We start from the raw sequence: 20,376 nt of genomic DNA on the forward strand, positions 1-20,376 counted from the left end.
ATCGGCACAAGAGGAAGACCAGCCAAAGACAGCTAAAAAGTAATCTCATAACGATGACAGACCGAAAGAAAAAGATGGAAGAATGTTATCATATATGTCCCGAAGAAACCACAAAAATTGAATATACGATGTGACCACATCAAGAGCAGAACACTCACTGAACCAACTTGATAATGGTAGTGATGGCAATGAAATTACAGTGATGATATGGTAACAAAACAATAAATAACAATATTGTTACCATTATTATTATCTTTATCCTTATCATTTTATTAATTGTTTTAAAGATGATAATGATTAATGCCAATAAATAAATTTTTCTTATTCATTTTCTCTGTATTTGCATACATAATTATATAGTTACACACACATAATTGCATGTGTACCTACATATATGTTTATGTGTATGTGTGTATATATACATATTATATATGAATATATTTTGTATATATATACATGTTTGAGTGTGTTGTGAAAATTCACAATTAGGCCTTTAACTTTTCTGGTTACAAATATCAAGGGGGAAAGTTTTAATGCATCGCTCCACCCACAACAGCATTTTTCATACTTATCATTAGGGAGGAGCTTTACTTGCTCTGTCTATTTAAACAGATTCACCCGCACTCACTACATCAGATATTCTATCATCGTCAAGCAGCATGGCACTTAAGGTGAGAAGCCAAAAGACAATTTTACGTGGCAGAGATGTCACTGTGAATGCTTCTGTAAAGGATACACCTTTTGTTTGAAGTTCAAACATATACAAATTCTGGAGATTATATCTAAATTTTTTAAGCTACATTGTAAAATATATTCCCATATTGTAGGTAATTACACTCGCCGTCCTTGTGGCCGTTGCCCTCGCCCGCCCTCAGAACACACCGTCCTATGGATATGGCGTAACAACGCAATCTTCAGCACCCGCCAAGTACGACTTCAACTACGCCGTCAACGACCCACCATCTGGCAACGACTTCGGTCATCAGGAGGCCCGAGATGGCCCCAACACTCAGGGTTCCTACTACGTCCTACTTCCTGACGGTCGTCTTCAGAGAGTAACTTACACTGTCAACGGCAACTCCGGTTACGTGGCCGATGTCACTTACGAGGGTGATGCCACGCCACGCCCTTATACACCCTCTCCCCAGTATGCTTAGATATTATTTCGTTTCATTAGTATTCTCTCTAAATTGTGTATACATAAGTTAATAAACTAGCATATACAGAGTGTCGTTTCATAATAAAATATGAACTACATTAAGCATGAAGCCATTTTTGTATCTTCATGTCTATGACTGGAGGCTCACAAGAAACGTAATTACTGAGGATATTACTATGTTGTGGAGACAAAATAAGCACAGAGAGCGGCGTTGGTGTTAGTGTGTGTACTGCTTAGTGTCATCGTTAGTTTTGTCATTAACTTTATTATTACTATTTCCACCATCATTATAGTTATCAGTTTAAAATTACGATTAGAAAAAATAGAAAAATATTAAATATTGTTCAATGCTTTATCTTAGGGCATTAGCGATTATCATAATGTAACAGCAACAATGAAATCATGATTTCTGACGTTGCTAGAAATGAGAAATGAGACACGCAGGAACAAGCTTTTACAGCCAACTTTTCAAAGCTAAAAGGTTAATAAAAAAATATCCACAATTTACTCAACGAGCGCAGCAAAGTGACCTAAAAGAGAAAGCAAGCCTGTGTAACTGTGCAACGGCAATTCATATGGAAATATGCTGGAGATTTGGCATATAATCAAAGGAAAGGAGCATTCAGTGGTGACATTTTGTAGTATTTCTGTAAATATTTGCTTGATACTTTGTTTTTTACTTGACAAGTCAATGCAGTCATCAAAATTGTAGATTTAGTTGTCAAACAGGTGGAAAGAAATATTGTTCTAATCAATAGTAAATGAAAAAAAAAATGTATGGCTTAGCGAGGGTGAAAAAGGAGTTCTAGAATATATGTATAACAGAATTTCCTAAATATTCATTACCATTTTACCTACCGTTGTTTTATATGGGGTTTCTTATCATACAGCTGACTGTATTATAATTGTAATTATCAGAAATATTACAGTGATAAGTTAAAGTACTAATAATAATTGATAATGATAGTATTAATAGCAAGTGATAACGATGATGGTAATATAATATTAATGACAATATCGACAACTTCAATCTAGACTTTCTCTAAGCCAGATGATCCATGCAGCCCAAGAAAAACTAAACATTGTCAACTGTCCATTCCATTCATAATTCCACATCAGTCAGCAACTGTGATCTCGTTTTCGTCCTTTTCTATGGAAATACTTCATCTTCGGTTGATTATGATATGACTGTGCTATGCTGGCTACTACTTTACCTCAGTATAATGTAGTTATCGTCAGTCATTCTCATATCATGTTTATGAGTTTTTATGATCACGTTATTATTTTAACACAAACTTTAGAAAAAAAAGTCGCATCATTCATCTGTTGACACTTTAACCTGAACTCTGATTCTAAGATAAGACTGAAATTCATAAACTCTTGGCACCCTCAAACTATACATTGTACGATGTAGACTTGTATATACAGCTTTCAGCTATGGAGGTAAAATGCTATTAGCATATAGATATAAGGGACGACCAACCGAATGTAGCAAAAGATTTGTCTGATAACTACAGGAAAAGACCAAATTTGAGATTTAGAAGAATGTGATCTTACATATCTTGAGAAGCCTCACTGAAAATGATAGTTGATGTTATCAGATTTCTACAGCGGTGATTCCCAACTCTTCTCTGTGAGGCACCTTAAACTCAAAGTCCAGCTAAAAAGTAATCTCATAACGATGGCAGACTAAAAAAAAAAGGGTAGGAGAATGTTATCATATATATCCCGAAGTAACCCACGACAATTAAATATATGATATAGCCATATCAAGAGCAGAAAACTCACTAAACCATAATTGTAGCGATGACAATGAAATTACAGTGATAATATAGTAATGAAACAATATGTAAAGCGAAGGTCACACTAGTCTATTCTGTCCTTGGATCCCCAGGTAGGATCGCCGAAGTCTGGTCAGCTACAGAGAGGGATTGGTCACACTACATTCTTGTCTCTTCGGACACTAATATGATATGGCTTACTGCTGCATACCATTACTAAAATAAGATTTTACCTATACTTAAGATTTACCTATATTTTAGGATAGGAATTTGAGGTAGAAATAACAGGATCAGGAAAAGTGAAACATGCACATTTGTGGCGAGTTGATGTGCGTAGCTCGGGTATTCATTGCTTATTTCATCCATTATATTCTTTTCACATTCCTGCTTTTATAATCCTTTTGACTGGTGTTCAACAACGGCTCTTTGACACTCACTTTATCCAATAAGGGGTAAATAACTTCCGAATACAGCTCCATGCTTTTGGCGTGTCGAAGTGGGTTCATGTTTGTCCGTTAATTAAATGAACGTTTATCCGAATTATCTATAAACATTTAATGAGACATCGTTGTTCGATGCAATATGTCTTTGTGTGTAGAAATTAAGTTTATCATGATTTATATTCATTTCTTAAAGATTCTAAGTAAAGAGTTCACCAGTAATTATTTTATAGTTTTTGTTTCGGCAATATATTTCAGCTCTAGGCTGGTATGAAATACCGACAGAATGTTTTCGTGCTGCGGAGGGATTTTCATCTCGGATCCGTTTACAGCAAGAGAAACATCCAGTTCTGTAAAGGGATCCCTGGACAGAATAGATTAATATGACCGGCCCTTAACGTGTATATCTTCTGTAGTAGCAGTAACAATATTGTTACCTTTATTATTACATTTACCTTTATATGATATACAATATAAAATTTACTGGAACTACATATTATATAAATATTAATATACATACTTAAATGCATATATATATGTGTGTGTGTGAACACTTGTATAACAGATACAGTATATGTGATGAAAACCCACAATTGGGACTCTTTATGCCCATCGCTAGGGGGGAGCTTTATTTGCTCTACAGATAGAAACATTCTCGTTGTGTTATTCTATTCACGCACTATGGTACTTAAGATGAGATGCGAGAAGAAAAATATCCGTGGTAGAGAATGTAATGGTGAATTTGTATATCAAGCATTCGCCTTTCTTTTTGGATTTAAGCATATGACAAATGTACTGAAAATATTTCAAGGTAACATAAAATGTCACTCTTGCATTTTGTCTTTGCTAAAACTTTTCTGACAAAGGTGATTACACTTCGCCCGACCCGAAAACACCGTCCTGTGGCTATGGCCCTCAACGCCCCCTTCAGCACTTGCTAAGCACGACTTCAACTATGCTGTCAACGACCCACCAGCTGGTAACGACTTCGGTCATCAGTAGGCTCGAGATGGCCCTAACACTCAAGGTTCTTGCTTCGTCCTCCTTCCCGACGGTCGCCTTCAGAGTGTCGCTTACACTGTGAACGGTGATTCTGGCTACTTGGCCGAGGTCACCTACGAGGGTGAGGCCCAGTACCCTTCCACACCACGCCCCTATGCACCCACTTCTCAGTATGCTTAGATATAATTTAGTTTAACAAATGTCCATGAAATATACAGAATAAATTATTAGATTAGCATATCGAAGGCGTCATTTCATTTTGTAATAGGGATTACAGTTAGCGCAAAGGTATCTTCGTAATTGTGCCTGTAAGAGATAGAAAGAGAAATTGTGAATAAGGGTATGAGATTATTTTTATATTGTAATCGTTACTTCCATTATTATTACTGTTGTCTATATGATTCGAATGCCATTGTTTTGCAATTTATATCTCCACATATAAACTCCAAACTTTACGGAAAATGTGGTCAGTGATTATTTATACAAAAACCTGTGAGAAAACTTCCGACATCCTTACAAGGACTCTAGGCAGATAGCCTAGAGCTAACAAAAAAAAAAAAATTATCTGATAACTACGAAAAGAGAACATCCTGAGGAGACACATTTGTTGTCACCAACTATTTCAAATCTAAAATATTCCCATTACTCAGAAAGTATTAATTGTATGGATTTTGCTGTATACAGACAAGCAAATGTGCAAGATACACTTTACCTGTCTTTTCGTTGGTCTATTGTACATATATATATATGAATATATATGCATATATGTAAATTATATATTAACATATATGTATACATAATAGATGCACACATACACACAAGCACACACGCATACACACACACACACACATATGTGTGTGTATATATATATATATTATGAATATATATGTGTATATATAGATATACATGTGTGTTTATCAATCTATCGATCTATCTATATATCTATACACATACAATATAGATGCATTTATATATCAACATATATAGACAAATATATGCATACTTATAAATACACACATATATATGTATATATATATATATATATATATATATATATATATATATATATATATATATACATGTGTGTGTGTGTGTGTGTCTGTGTGTCCATGTGTATATGGTTATATATGTATACATACGATGCGAATATACAATTACACATATATACGTATTTCACATACATCTATGTGTACGGCCGTGTGTGTAGATAGACACGAAAAAGAGGTAAAGTGTGTACCTGCGAAGAAAATCCACAATTAGGCCTCTAAATTATGAGGTTGGAAATATCAAAAGGAAAGGTAATACATCGCTCCACCCACAAAAGCGCTCTTCACCTCATCATTTGGGAGGAGCTTTACTTGCTCCATCTATATAAACAGATGAAACCATTCTCACTTCATCAAACATTCCACCACCATCATACAACATGACACTTAAGGTGAGATGTAAAAGGTGGATTGATGTGGGTGAGACGTTATAGTGAATACGTGTGTCATCAATACGCTTTTTGTTTGATGTTCAAACATATAATAAATCTGCATAATTTTATTTGTATTAGAACTGATATAAGTGATATTTTATGTTTCTCAGCACTAGTGTTAAAACTTTCCCGATATTGTAGGCAATTATACTCTCCGCTCTTGTGGCCGTTGCCCTCTCCCGCCCTGAAAACACACCATCCTATAGCTATGGTGTCACAACGCCGTCCTATGGATATGGTGTAACAACGCCCTCTTCAGCACCCGCCAAGTACGACTTCAACTACGCCGTCAACGACCCACCATCTGGCAACGACTTCGGTCATCAGGAGGCCCGAGATGGCCCCAACACTCAGGGTTCCTACTACGTCCTACTTCCTGACGGTCGTCTTCAGAGAGTCATTTACACTGTCAACGGTAACTCCGGTTACGTGGCCGATGTCACTTACGAGGGTGATGCTACACCACGCCCCTATACACCCGCTCCCCAGTATGCTTAGAGATTATTTCGCTGTATTAATAGTGTCCCTATAAATAAGTTAATAAACTAGCATATGCATAGAGTCGTTTTATAACATAATATGAACTATATTGAGCATAAAGGCATTTTTGTATCTACATGTCTGACTATTTTAACCCTATTATTATTATTACTTTTATTACTATTCTCATCATCATTATAGCTATCAGTATAGAATTAAGATTTATATAATTATAGTGTATAGTATTCATCCACACATCAAATACTATCTATGATTATTACTGACAAACTAGGAAAACATTTCATATTGTTCAATACTTTTTCTTGTGGGATTAACGATTATCATAATGTGACAGCAACAATGAATCATGATTCCTGTCATTGCTAGAAATGAGAGATGGAAGAAACTCAGGAACAAGCTTTCATAGCCAACTTTTCAAAGCTAAAAGATTGATAAGAATATCCATGAGTGATTTAAAGAGTGAAGTAAAGTGAACCAAAAAGAATGAGCAAGCCTGTGTAACTGGGCAACGGGAGTATTCAGTAGCGACAGTATATAGTATTTCCGTAAATATTTTTTTAATACTTTGTTTTTTTACTTACCAAGTCAATGCAGTAATCAAAAGTTTAGATTTGGTTGTCAAACAGTTGGAAATAATTGTTCTAATCGAAAGTAAATAAAAATAAAATGTATGACTTTAGCGAGGGGGAAAAGGTCTGGAATATATGTATAACAATATTTCCTAAATATTCATTTCCATGTGTACTTTTTTCTCTCTCTTATCATATAGCTGACAGTGCTATAACTATAATTATCAGAAATATTAATAGAAGTAGTGATAATCATTGATAATAGTATTAATAACAAACACAGCAGTAATAATGATGAGAGTAATATAGTGATAATATCAATAGCAAATACAGTCAGTGGTAAGGATGATGGTAATATGATATTAATGACAATATCGACAACTTCAAACTAGGCTGTCTCTAAGCCCGATGATCCATGCAGCCCAAGAATAAGTAAACATTGTCATCTGTCCATTCCATTCATACTTCCACATCAGTCAGCAACTGTGATCACGTTTTCGTCCTTTTCTATGAAAATACTTCAACTTCAGTTAATTGTGATATGATTGTGCTATGCTCGCTACTGCTTTACCTCAGTATAATGTGGTTATTGTCATTCATTCTAACATCATACTTATAAATTCTTATGCTTGTAAATTCTTCATGATCATGTTATTATAGAAAAGTTCCTATAAACAAAAACTCGTATCATTCATCTGTTAGTACCTTAACATGAACTTTGATTCAGAGATAATTTATAATGTATAATGTATCATGTACATGTATAAAATATATTGTAAATATTTCCATGCTGTAGGTAATTACACTCACCGTCCTTGTGGCAATCTTCAGCATCCGCCAAGTACGACTTCAATTATGCCGTCAACGACCTACCATCTGGCAACGACTTCGGCCGTCAGGAGGCCCGAGATGGCCCCAACACTCAGGGTTCCTACAACGTCCTACTTCTTGAGGTCGTCTTCTTCACGGTTGTTGTGTGTGTGTGTGTGTGTGTGTGTGTGTGTGTGTGTGTGTGTGTGTGTGTCTGTGTGTCTGTGTCCATGTGTATATGGTTAAATATGTATACATACGATGCGAATATACAACATACACATATATACGTATTTCACATACATCTATGTGTACGGCCGTGTGTGTAGATAGACACGAAAGATGCAAGTGTGTGCCTGCGAAGAAAATCCACATTAGCTCTAAATTATGAGGTTAGTAATATCAAAAGGAAAGGTAATACATCGCTCCACCCACATTTGGGAGGAGCTTTACTTGTTCCATCTATATAAACAGATCAAACCATTTTCACTTCATCAAACATTCCACCACCATCATACAACAGACACTGAAGGTGAGATGTAAAAGGTGGATGATGTGGGTGAGACGTTATAGTGATACGTGTGTCATCAATACGCTTTTGTTTGATGTTCAAACATATAATAAATCTGCATAATTTATTGTATTAGAACTGATATAAGTAATATTTATGTTTCCCAGCACTAGTGTTAAAACTTTTCCAATATTGTAGGCAATATACTCTCGCTCTGTGGCCGTTGCCTCTCCGCCTGAAAACACACCATCCTATAGCTATGTGTCACAACGCCGTCTAGGATATGGTGTAACAACGCCCTCTTCAGCACCGCTAAGTACGATTCAACTACGCCGTCAACGACCACCATCTGGCAACGACTTCGGCCATCAGGAGGCCGAGATGGCCCCAACATCAGGGTCCTACTCGTTCTCCTTCCGACGGTCGAATTCAGAGGGTCACCTACAATGTGAACGGTGATTCTGGATACGTGGCCGATGTCACTTACGAGGGTGATGCGACACCACGCCCTATACACCCGCTCCCAGTATGCTTAAGATTTCGTTTCATTAATAGCATCCTCAAATTCTGTATATATAATTAATAAACTAGCATATGCATAGTGTCGTTTCTTAACATATGAACTACATTTATCATGAAGCCATTTTTGTATCTGCAAATCTATGACTGGAGGCTTACAAGAGATGTAATTATTGAGAATATTAATATGCCACAAACCGCATAAGGACGGAGAGAGGCATTGGTGTTTGTGTGCAGCTTACTGCTATTGTAATGTTCTTAACCTTATTATCCTTATTATCATTATGATCCACACACCAAATACCATCTATGATAATTACGGACAAATTAAGAAAACATTTAATACTGTTCAGTACTTTATCTTACGGTATTAGCGATCATCATAATGTAACAGCAATAATGAAATCATGATTCTTGTCGTTTCTAGAAATGAGAGCTGAAAGAGACACTCAGGGGTAAGCTTTCGCAACCAATTTTTCAAAGCTAAAAGGTTCATAAAAAAAAAATCCATAACTTACTCAATGACTGCAGCAAAGTGGACTAAAAAGAATAAGTAAACCTGTGTAACTGTGCAACGGCAATCCATATAGAAATATGCTGGAGATTCGGCATATAATCAAAGGAAGGGGGCATTCAATAGCGACAGTTTGTAGTATTCTGTAAATATTTGCTTGATAAATATTCATTTCGAATTTTACTTCCCAAGTCATTGCAGTAATCAAAAGTGTAGATTTAGTTGTCAAACAGGTGTAAAAAATAATAATAAAATAAAATTTGTTCTAATCGATAGTAAATTAAAAACAAAATAAAAATGCATGGCTTAACAAGGGGGAAAATATGTTCTGGAATATATGTATAGCAATATTTCCTAAATATTCATTAACATCTTATTTACTATTATTATGATTTTCTTATCGTGTAGCTGACTGTATTATAATTGTAATTATCAGAAATATTACAGTGATAAATTAAAATAGAGATAATGATTGATAATGAGAGTATTCATAGCAAATACAGTCAGTGATAACGATGGTGGTACTATATTAACGACAATAGTAACGCTATCGACAACTTCAATCTGAGCTGTCTATTCTTGAGCCCAAGAATAACTAAACATCGTCATCTGTCCATTCCATTCATACTTCCACATCAGTCAGCAACTGTGATCACGTTTTCGTCCTTTTCTATGAAAAAAATTCAACTTCGATTAATTATGATATCATTGTGCTATGCTCGCTACTACTTTACCTCAGTATAATGTAGTTATTGTCATTCATTGTAATATCATGCTTATAAATTCTTTATGATCACGTTATAAATTTAACATAAACTTTAGAAGAAAACGTCGCATCATTCATCTGTTGACAATTTAATCTGAACTTTGATTCTAAGTTAATACTGAAATGTATAATTAAACTCTTGGCACCCACAAATTCCACACTGTACGATTTAGACCTCTATATGCAGATTTCAGCAATGGAGGTAAAAGGCTATTTGCATATAGATATAAGGGACGACCAACCGAACGTAACAAAAGATTTGTCTTATAACTACAAGGAAAGACGAAAATTGAGATTCAGAAGAATGTGATCTTACATATGTTGAGAAGCCTCACTGAAAATGATAGTTGATGTTATCAGATATCTACAGCAGTGGTTCCCAACTCTTCTTAGTCCTTTTCTTTACCACTAGCCCCCACGTCTTTCGAATTTATCTTTCCAGCAAAGTACATCTTCACCCATTCCAAGAATTACTGGAAATTGAAACAAAAGAAACACAAATGACAAACATAATTACCAGATGAAAGAGAGCGACGAAAGAAAATGCTTTCTTTGGTGAAAAAAAAAAATTATCTCAGGGTTTAGCGACAAAAGTAATAAAGAATCTCAAGGACTAATTTTAAAGGTCCCTCCTGTAGGTATCAGCACAAGAGGAAGACCAGCCAAAGACAGCTAAAAAGTAATCTCATAACGATGACAGACCGAAAGAAAAGGGTGGAAGAATGTTATCATATATGTCTCGAAGAAACCACAAAAATTGAATATACGATGTGACCGCATCAAGAGCAGAACACTCACTGAACCAACTCGATAATGGTAGTGATGGCAATGAAATTACAGTGATGATATGGTAACAAAACAATAAGTAACAATATTGTTACAATTATTATTATCTTTATCCTTATCATTTTATTAATTGTTTTAAGGATGATAATGATTAATGCCAATAAATAAATTTTTCTTGTTCATTTTCTCTGTATTTGCATACATAATTATACACTTACACACACATAATTGCATGTATACCTACATATATGTTTATGTGTATATGTGTGTATATATACACATTATATATGAATATATGTGTGTATATATATATATATATATATATATATATATATATATATATATATATATATATATATATATATATATATACATGTTTGTGTGTGTGTGCGTGCGATGAAAATTCACAATTAGGCCTTTAACTTTTGTGATTACAAATATCAAGGGGGAAAGTTAATGCATCGCTCCACCCACAACAGCATTTTTCATACTTATCATTAGGGAGGAGCTTTACTTGCTCTGTCTATTTAAACAGATTCACCCGCACTCACTACATCAGATATTCTATCATCGTCACGCAGCATGGCACTTAAGGTGAGAAGCCAAAAGACAATTTTACGTGGTACAGATGTGACTGTGAATGCTTCTGTAAGGGATACACCTTTTGTTTGAAGTTCAAACATATACAAATTCTTAAGCTTATATCTAAATTCTATAAGATAAATTGTAAAAGATATTCCCATATTGTAGGTAATTACACTCGCCGTCCTTGTGGCCGTTGCCCTCGCCCGCCCTCAGAACACACCGTCCTATGGATATGGCGTAACAACACAATCTTCAGCACCCGCCAAGTACGACTTCAACTACGCCGTCAACGACCCACCATCTGGCAACGACTTCGGTCATCAGGAGGCCCGAGATGGCCCCAACACTCAGGGTTCCTACTACGTGCTACTTCCTGACGGTCGTCTTCAGAGAGTAACTTACACTGTCAACGGCGACTCCGGTTACGTGGCCGATGTCACTTACGAGGGTGATGCCACACCACGCCCTTATACACCCTCTCCACAGTATGCTTAGATATTATTTCGTTTCATTAATATTCTCTCTAAATTGTGTATACATAAGTTAATAAACTAGCATATACATAGTGTCGTTTCATAACATAATATGAACTACATTAAGCATGAAGCCATTTTTGTATCTTCATGTCTATGACTGGAGGCTCACAAGAACGTAATTACTGAGGATATTACTATGTTGTAGAGACAAAATAAGCACAGAGAGAGGCGTTGGTGTTAGTGTGTGTACAGCTTAGTGTCACCGATAGTTTTGTCATTAACTTTATTATTATTATTTCCACCATCATTATAGTTATCAGTTTAAAATTACGATTAGAAAAATTAGAAAATATTAAATATTGTTCAATGCTTTATCTTAGGGCATTAGCGATTATCATAATGTAACAGTAACAATGAAATCATGATTCCTGACGTTGCTAGAAATGAGAAATGAGACACGTAGGAACAAGCTTTTACAGCCAACTTTTCAAAGCTAAAAGGTTAATAAAAAAAAATCCACAAGTTACTCAACGAGTGCATCAAATAGAAAGCAAGCCTGTGTAACTGTGTAACGGCAATTCATATGGAAATATGCTGGAGATTTGGCTGATAATCAAAGGAAAGGAGCATTCAGTGGTGATATTTTGTAGTATTTCTGTAAATATTTGCTTGATACTTATTTTTTTTTTCTTGCCAAGTCAATGCAGTAATCAAAATTGTAGATTTAGTTGTCAAACAGGTGGAAAGAAATATTGTTCTAATCAATAGTAAATGAAAAAAAAATTGTATGGCTTAGCGAGGGTGAAAATGGAGTTCTAGAATATATGTATAACAGTATTTCCTAAATATTTATTACCATCTTACCTACAGTTGTTTTATTAGGGTTTTTTATCATACAGCTGACTGTATTATAATTGTAATTATCAGAAATATTACAGTGATAAGTTAAAGTACTAATAATGATTGATAATGACAGTATCAATAGCAAATACAGTCAGTGATAACGATGATGGTAATATAATATTAATGACAATATCGACAACTTCAATCTAGACTTTCTCTAAGCCAGATGATCCATGCAGCCCAAGCATAACTAAACATTCATAATTCCACATCAGTCAGCAACTGTGATCTCGTTTTCGTCCTTTTCTATGGAAATACTTCATCTTCGGTTGATTATGATATGACTGTGCTATGCTGGCTACTACTTTACCTCAGTATAATGTAGTTATCGTCAATCATTCTCATATTATGTTTATAAGTTTTTATGATCACGTTATTATTTTAACACAAACTTTAGAAGAAAAAAAAGTCGCATCATTCATCTGTTGACACTTTAACCTGAACTCTGATTCTAAGATAAAACTGAAATTCATAAACTCTTGGCACCCACAAAGTCCACATTGCACGATGTAGACCTGTATACACAGCTTTCAGTTATGGAGGTAAAATGCTATTAGCATATAGAATAGATATAAGAGACGACCAACCGAATGTAGCAAAAGATCAGTCTGATAATTACAAGGAAAGACCAAAATTGAGATTTAGAAGAATGTGATCTTACATATCTTGAGAAGCCTCACTGAAAATGATAGTTGATGTTATCAGTTATCTACAGCGGTGATTCCCAACTCTTCTCTGTGAGGCATTTTTTTGCCGTTAGCCCCACGTCATTCGAATTGATCTTTCCAGCAAAGTACACTTCCGCCTGTTCCAAGAATTACTGGAAATCAAAATAAAAGAAACACAAATGATAAACATAATTACCAGATGAAAGAAAGCGACGCAGAAAGAAGGGAAAAAATGGTATCAGGACAAGAGTAAGACCAGCCAAAGACAGCTAAAAAGTAATGTCATAACGATGTCAGACTGAAAAAATGGATAGGAGAATGTTATCATATATATCCTGAAGAAACCCACGAAAATTAAATATATGATATAGCCATATCAAGAGCAGAAAACTCAGTAAACCATAATTGTAGCGATGGCAATGAAATTACAGTGATAATATGGTAATGAAACAATATGTAAAGCGAAGGTCACACTAGTCTATTCTGTCCTTGGATCCCCAGGTAGGATCGCCGAAGTCTGGTCAGCTACAGAGAGGGATTGGTCACACTACATTCTGTGTCTCTTCGGACACTAATATGATATGGCTTACTGCTGCATACCATTACTAAAATAAGATTTGACCTATACTTAAGATTTACCTATATTTTAGGATAGGAATTTGAGGTAGAAATAACAGGATCAGGAAAAGTGAAACATGCACATTTGTGGCGAGTTGATGTGCGTAGCTCGGGTATTCATTGCTTATTTAATCCATTATATTCTTTTCACATTCCTGCTTTTATAATCCTTTTGACTGGTGTTCAACAACGGCTCTTTGACACTCACTTTATCCAATAAGGGGTAAATAACTTCCGAATACAGCTCCATGCTTTTGGCGTGTCGAAGTGGGTTCATGTTTGTCCGTTAATTAAATGAACGTTTATCCGAATTATCTATAAACATTTAATGAGACATCGTTGTTCGATGCAATATGTCTTTGTGTGTAGAAATTAAGTTTATCATGATTTATATTCATTTCTTAAAGATTTTAAGTAAAGAGTTCACCAGTAATTATTTTATAGTTTTTGTTTCGGCAATATATTTCAGCTCTAGGCAGGTATGAAATACCGACAGAACGTTTTCGTGCTGCGGAGGAATTTTCATCTCGGATCCGTTTACAGCAAGAGAAACATCCAGTTCTGTAAAGGGATCCCTGGACAGAATAGATTAATATGACCGGCCCTTAACGTGTATATCTTCTGTAGTAGCAGTAACAATATTGTTACCTTTATTATTACATTTACCTTTATATGATATACAATATAAAATTTACTGGAACTACATATTATATAAATATTAATATACATACATAAATGCATATATATATATATGTGTGTGTGAACACTTGTATAACAGATACAGTATATGTGATGAAAACCCACAATTGGGACTCTTTATGCCCATCGCTAGGGGGGAGCTTTATTTGCTCTACAGATAGAAACATTCTCGTTGTGTTATTCTATTCACGCACTATGGTACTTAAGATGAGATGCGAGAAGAAAAATATCCGTGGTAGAGAATGTAATGGTGAATTTGTATATCAAGCATTCGCCTTTCTTTTTGGATTTAAGCATATGACAAATGTACTGAAAATATTTCTAGGTAACATAAAATGTCACTCTTACATTTTGTCTTTGCTAAAACTTTTCTGACAAAGGTGATTACACTTCGCCCGACCCGAAAACACCGTCCTGTGGCTATGGCCCTCAACGCCCTCTTCAGCACTTGCTAAGCACGACTTCAACTATGCTGTCAACGACCCACCAGCTGGTAACGACTTCGGTCATCAGTAGGCTCGAGATGGCCCTAACACTCAAGGTTCTTGCTTCGTCCTCCTTTCCGACGGTCGCCTTCAGAGTGTCGCTTACACTGTGAACGGTGATTCTGGCTACTTGGCCGAGTCACCTACGAGGGTGAGGCCCAGTACCCTTCCACACCACGTCCCTATGCACCCACTTCTCAGTATGCTTAGATATAATTTAGTTTAACAAATGTCCATGAAATATACAGAATAAATTATTAGATTAGCATATCGAAGGCGTCATTTCATTTTGTAATAGGGATTACAGTTAGCGCAAAGGTATCTTCGTAAGTGTGGCTGTAAGAGATAGAAAACAAATTGTGAATAAGGGTATGAGATTATTTTTATATTGTAATCGTTACTTCCATTATTATTACTGTTGTCTATATGATTCGAATGCCATTGTTTTGCAATTTATATCTCCACATATAAACTCCAAACTTTACGGAAAATGTGGTCAGTGATTATTTATACAAAAACCTGTGAGAAAACTTCCGACATCCTTACAAGGACTCTAGGCAGATAGCCTAGAGCTAACAAAAAAAATAAATTATCTGATAACTACGAAAAGAGAACATCCTGAGGAGACACATTTGGTGTCACCAACTATTTAAAATCTAAAATATTCCCATTACTCAGAAAGTATTAATTGTATGGATTTTGCTGTATACAGACAAGCAAATGTGCAAGATACACTTTACCTGTCTTTTCGTTGGTCTATTGTACATATATATAATAAATATATATGCATATATGTAAATTATATATTAACATATATGTATACATAATAGATGCACACATACACACAAGCACACACGCATACACACACACACACAATATGTGTGTGTATATATATATATATATTATGAATATATATGTGTATATAAGATATACATGTGTGTTTATCAATCTATCGATCTATCTATATATCTATACACATACAATATAAATGCATTTATATATCAACATATATAGACAAATATATGCATACTTATAAATACACACATATATATGTATATACATATTATATATATATATATATATATATATATATATATATATATATATATATATACATGTGTGTGTGTGTGTGTGTCTGTGTGTCCATGTGTATATGGTTATATATGTATACATACGATGCGAATATACAATTACACATATATACGTTTTCACATACATCTATGTGTACGACTGTGTGTGTAGATAGACACGAAAAAGATGCAAAGTGTGTACCTGCGAAGAAAATCCACAATTAGGCCTCTTGGAAATATCAAAAGGAAAGGTAATACATCGCTCCACCCACAAAAGCGCTCTTCACCTCATCATTTGGGAGGAGCTTTACTTGCTCCATCTATATAAACAGATGAAACCATTCTTACTTCATCAAACATTCCACCACCATCATACAACATGACACTTGAAGGTGAGATGTAAAAGGTGGATTGATGTGGGTGAGACGTTATAGTGAATACGTGTGTCATCAATACGCTTTTTGTTTGATGTTCAAACATATAATAAATCTGCATAATTTTATTTGTATTAGAACTGATATAAGTGATATTTTATGTTTCTCAGCACTAGTGTTAAAACTTTCCCGATATTGTAGGCAATTATACTCTCCGCTCTTGTGGCCGTTGCCCTCTCCCGCCCTGAAAACACACCATCCTATAGCTATGGTGTCACAACGCCGTCCTATGGATATGGTGTAACAACGCCCTCTTCAGCACCCGCCAAGTACGACTTCAACTACGCCGTCAACGACCCACCATCTGGCAACGACTTCGGTCATCAGGAGGCCCGAGATGGCCCCAACACTCAGGGTTCCTACTACGTCCTACTTCCTGACGGTCGTCTTCAGAGAGTCATTTACACTGTCAACGGTAACTCCGGTTACGTGGCCGATGTCACCTACGAGGGTGATGCTACACCACGCCCCTATACACCCGCTCCCCAGTATGCTTAGAGATTATTTCGCTGTATTAATAGTGTCCATATAAATAAGTTAATAAACTAGCATATGCATAGAGTCGTTTTATAACATAATATGAACTATATTGAGCATAAATGCATTTTTGTATCTACATGTCTGACTATTTTAACCCTATTATTATTATTACTTTTATTACTATTCTCATCATTATAGCTATCAGTATAGAATTAAGATTTATATAATTATAGTGTATAGTATTCATCCACACATCAAATACTATCTATGATTATTACTGACAAACTAGGAAAACATTTCATATTGTTCAATACTTTTTCTTGTGGGATTAACGATTATCATAATGTGACAGCAACAATGAATCATGATTCTGTCATTGCTAGAAATGAGAGATGGAAGAAACTCAGGAACAAGCTTTCATAGCCAACTTTTCAAAGCTAAAAGATTGATAAGAATATCCATGAGTGATTTAAAGAGTGAAGTAAAGTGAACCAAAAAGAATGAGCAAGCCTGTGTAACTGGGCAATGGGAGTATTCAGTAGCGACAGTATATAGTATTTCCGTAAATATTTTTTTAATACTTTGTTTTTTTACTTACCAAGTCAATGCAGTAATCAAAAGTTTAGATTTGGTTGTCAAACAGTTGGAAATAATTGTTCTAATCGAAAGTAAATAAAAATAAAATGTATGACTTTAGCGAGGGGGAAAAGGTCTGGAATATATGTATAACAATATTTCCTAAATATTCATTTCCATGTGTACTTTTTTCTCTCTCTTATCATATAGCTGACAGTGCTATAACTATAATTATCAGAAATATTAATAGAAGTAGTGATAATCATTGATAATAGTATTAATAACAAACACAGCAGTAATAATGATGAGAGTAATATAGTGATAATATCAATAGCAAATACAGTCAGTGGTAAGGATTATGGTAATATGATATTAATGACAATATCGACAACTTCAAACTAGGCTGTCTCTAAGCCCGATGATCCATGCAGCCCAAGAATAAGTAAACATTGTCATCTGTCCATTCCATTCATACTTCCACATCAGTCAGCAACTGTGATCACGTTTTCGTCCTTTTCTATGAAAATACTTCAACTTCAGTTAATTGTGATATGATTGTGCTATGCTCGCTACTGCTTTACTTCAGTATAATGTGGTTATTGTCATTCATTCTAACATCATACTTGTAAATTCTTATGTTTGTAAATTCTTCATGATCATGTTATTATAGAAAAGTTCCTATAGACAAAAACTCGCATCATTCATCTGTTAGTACCTTAACATGAACTTTGATTCAGAGATAATTTATAATGTATAATGTATAATGTATCATGTATCATGTATAAAATATATTGTAAATATTTCCATGCTGTAGGTAATTACACTCACCGTCCTTGTGGCAATCTTCAGCATCCGCCAAGTACGACTTCAATTACGCCGTCAACGACCTACCATCTGGCAACGACTTCGGCCGTCAGGAGGCCCGAGATGGCCCCAACACTCAGGGTTCCTACAACGTCCTACTTCTTGAGGGTCGTCTTCTTGACGGTTGTTGTGTGTGTGTGTGTGTGTGTGTGTGTGTGTGTGTGTGTGTGTGTGTGTGTGTGTGTGTGTGTGTGTCTGTGTCCATGTGTATATGGTTATATATGTATACATACGATGCGAATATACAACATACACATATATACGTATTTCACATACATCTATGTGTACGGCCGTGTGTGTAGATAGACACGAAAAAGATGCAAAGTGTGTGCCTGCGAAGAAAATCCACAATTAGGCCTCTAAATTATGAGGTTAGTAATATCAAAAGGAAAGGTAATACATCGCTCCACCCACATTTGGGAGGAGCTTTACTTGCTCCATCTATATAAACAGATCAAACCATTCTCACTTCATCAAACATTCCACCACCATCATACAACATGACACTGAAGGTGAGATGTAAAAGGTGGATTGATGTGGGTGAGACGTTATAGTGAATACGTGTGTCATCAATACGCTTTTTGTTTGATGTTCAAACATATAATAAATCTGCATAATTTTATTTGTATTAGAACTGATATAAGTGATATTTTATGTTTCCCAGCACTAGTGTTAAAACTTTTCCCAATATTGTAGGCAATTATACTCTCCGCTCTTGTGGCCGTTGCCCTCTCCCGCCCTGAAAACACACCATCCTATAGCTATGGTGTCACAACGCCGTCCTATGGATATGGTGTAACAACGCCCTCTTCAGCACCCGCCAAGTACGACTTCAACTACGCCGTCAACGACCCACCATCTGGCAACGACTTCGGCCATCAGGAGGCCCGAGATGGCCCCAACACTCAGGGTTCCTACTTCGTTCTCCTTCCCGACGGTCGAATTCAGAGGGTCACCTACAATGTGAACGGTGATTCTGGATACGTGGCCGATGTCACTTACGAGGGTGATGCGACACCACGCCCCTATACACCCGCTCCCCAGTATGCTTAAAGATTTCGTTTCATTAATAGCATCCTCAAATTCTGTATATATAAGTTAATAAACTAGCATATGCATAGTGTCGTTTCTTAACATATGAACTACATTTATCATGAAGCCATTTTTGTATCTGCAAATCTATGACTGGAGGCTTACAAGAGATGTAATTATTGAGAATATTAATATGCCACAGAGACCGCATAAGGACGGAGAGAGGCGTTGGTGTTTGTTTGTGTGCAGCTTACTGCTATTGTAATGTTCTTAACCTTATTATCCTTATTATCATTATGATCCACACACCAAATACCATCTATGATAATTACGGACAAATTAAGAAAACATTTAATACTGTTCAGTACTTTATCTTACGGTATTAGCGATCATCATAATGTAACAGCAATAATGAAATCATGATTCTTGTCGTTTCTAGAAATGAGAGCTGAAAGAGACACTCAGGGATAAGCTTTCGCAACCAATTTTTCAAAGCTAAAAGGTTGATAAAAAAAATCCATAACTACTCAATGACTGCAGCAAAGTGGACTAAAAGAATAAGTAAACCTGTGTAACTGTGCAACGGCAATCCATATAGAAATATGCTGGAGATTCGGCATATAATCAAAGGAAGGGGGCATTCAATAG

General features: G+C 35.5%; 5 protein-coding genes across 5 annotated transcripts; all 5 read left to right on the forward strand.

The window, feature by feature from the left end:
• The first annotated feature begins 638 nt into the window (after positions 1-638).
• On the forward strand, positions 639-1,185 carry LOC119589559 (pro-resilin-like). Its single transcript, XM_037938161.1, has 2 exons — positions 639-671; positions 828-1,185. The coding sequence occupies exons 1-2, from the start codon at positions 660-662 to the stop codon at positions 1,155-1,157; spliced, it is 342 nt and encodes a 113-aa protein (XP_037794089.1). The 5' UTR covers positions 639-659; the 3' UTR covers positions 1,158-1,185.
• A 4,609-nt stretch (positions 1,186-5,794) lies between these two features.
• LOC119589569 (pro-resilin-like) lies at positions 5,795-6,419 on the forward strand. The gene is made up of 2 exons (XM_037938172.1): positions 5,795-5,820; positions 6,004-6,419. Exons 1-2 carry the CDS (start codon positions 5,809-5,811, stop codon positions 6,358-6,360), a joined length of 369 nt encoding a protein of 122 aa, XP_037794100.1. The 5' UTR covers positions 5,795-5,808; the 3' UTR covers positions 6,361-6,419.
• A 4,990-nt stretch (positions 6,420-11,409) lies between these two features.
• LOC119589579 (pro-resilin-like) lies at positions 11,410-11,918 on the forward strand. Its single transcript, XM_037938181.1, has 2 exons — positions 11,410-11,432; positions 11,589-11,918. Exons 1-2 carry the CDS (start codon positions 11,421-11,423, stop codon positions 11,916-11,918), a joined length of 342 nt encoding a protein of 113 aa, XP_037794109.1. The 5' UTR covers positions 11,410-11,420.
• A 4,838-nt stretch (positions 11,919-16,756) lies between these two features.
• On the forward strand, positions 16,757-17,333 carry LOC119587262 (pro-resilin-like). Its single transcript, XM_037936018.1, has 2 exons — positions 16,757-16,762; positions 16,918-17,333. Exons 1-2 carry the CDS (start codon positions 16,757-16,759, stop codon positions 17,272-17,274), a joined length of 363 nt encoding a protein of 120 aa, XP_037791946.1. The 3' UTR covers positions 17,275-17,333.
• A 1,854-nt stretch (positions 17,334-19,187) lies between these two features.
• LOC119589590 (pro-resilin-like) lies at positions 19,188-19,814 on the forward strand. The gene is made up of 2 exons (XM_037938191.1): positions 19,188-19,208; positions 19,393-19,814. The coding sequence occupies exons 1-2, from the start codon at positions 19,197-19,199 to the stop codon at positions 19,747-19,749; spliced, it is 369 nt and encodes a 122-aa protein (XP_037794119.1). The 5' UTR covers positions 19,188-19,196; the 3' UTR covers positions 19,750-19,814.
• Positions 19,815-20,376: the final 562 nt, after the last annotated feature.

The sequence above is a fragment of the Penaeus monodon genome, chromosome 3, assembly GCF_015228065.2.
Source record: "Penaeus monodon isolate SGIC_2016 chromosome 3, NSTDA_Pmon_1, whole genome shotgun sequence".
NCBI lineage: Eukaryota > Metazoa > Arthropoda > Malacostraca > Decapoda > Penaeidae > Penaeus > Penaeus monodon.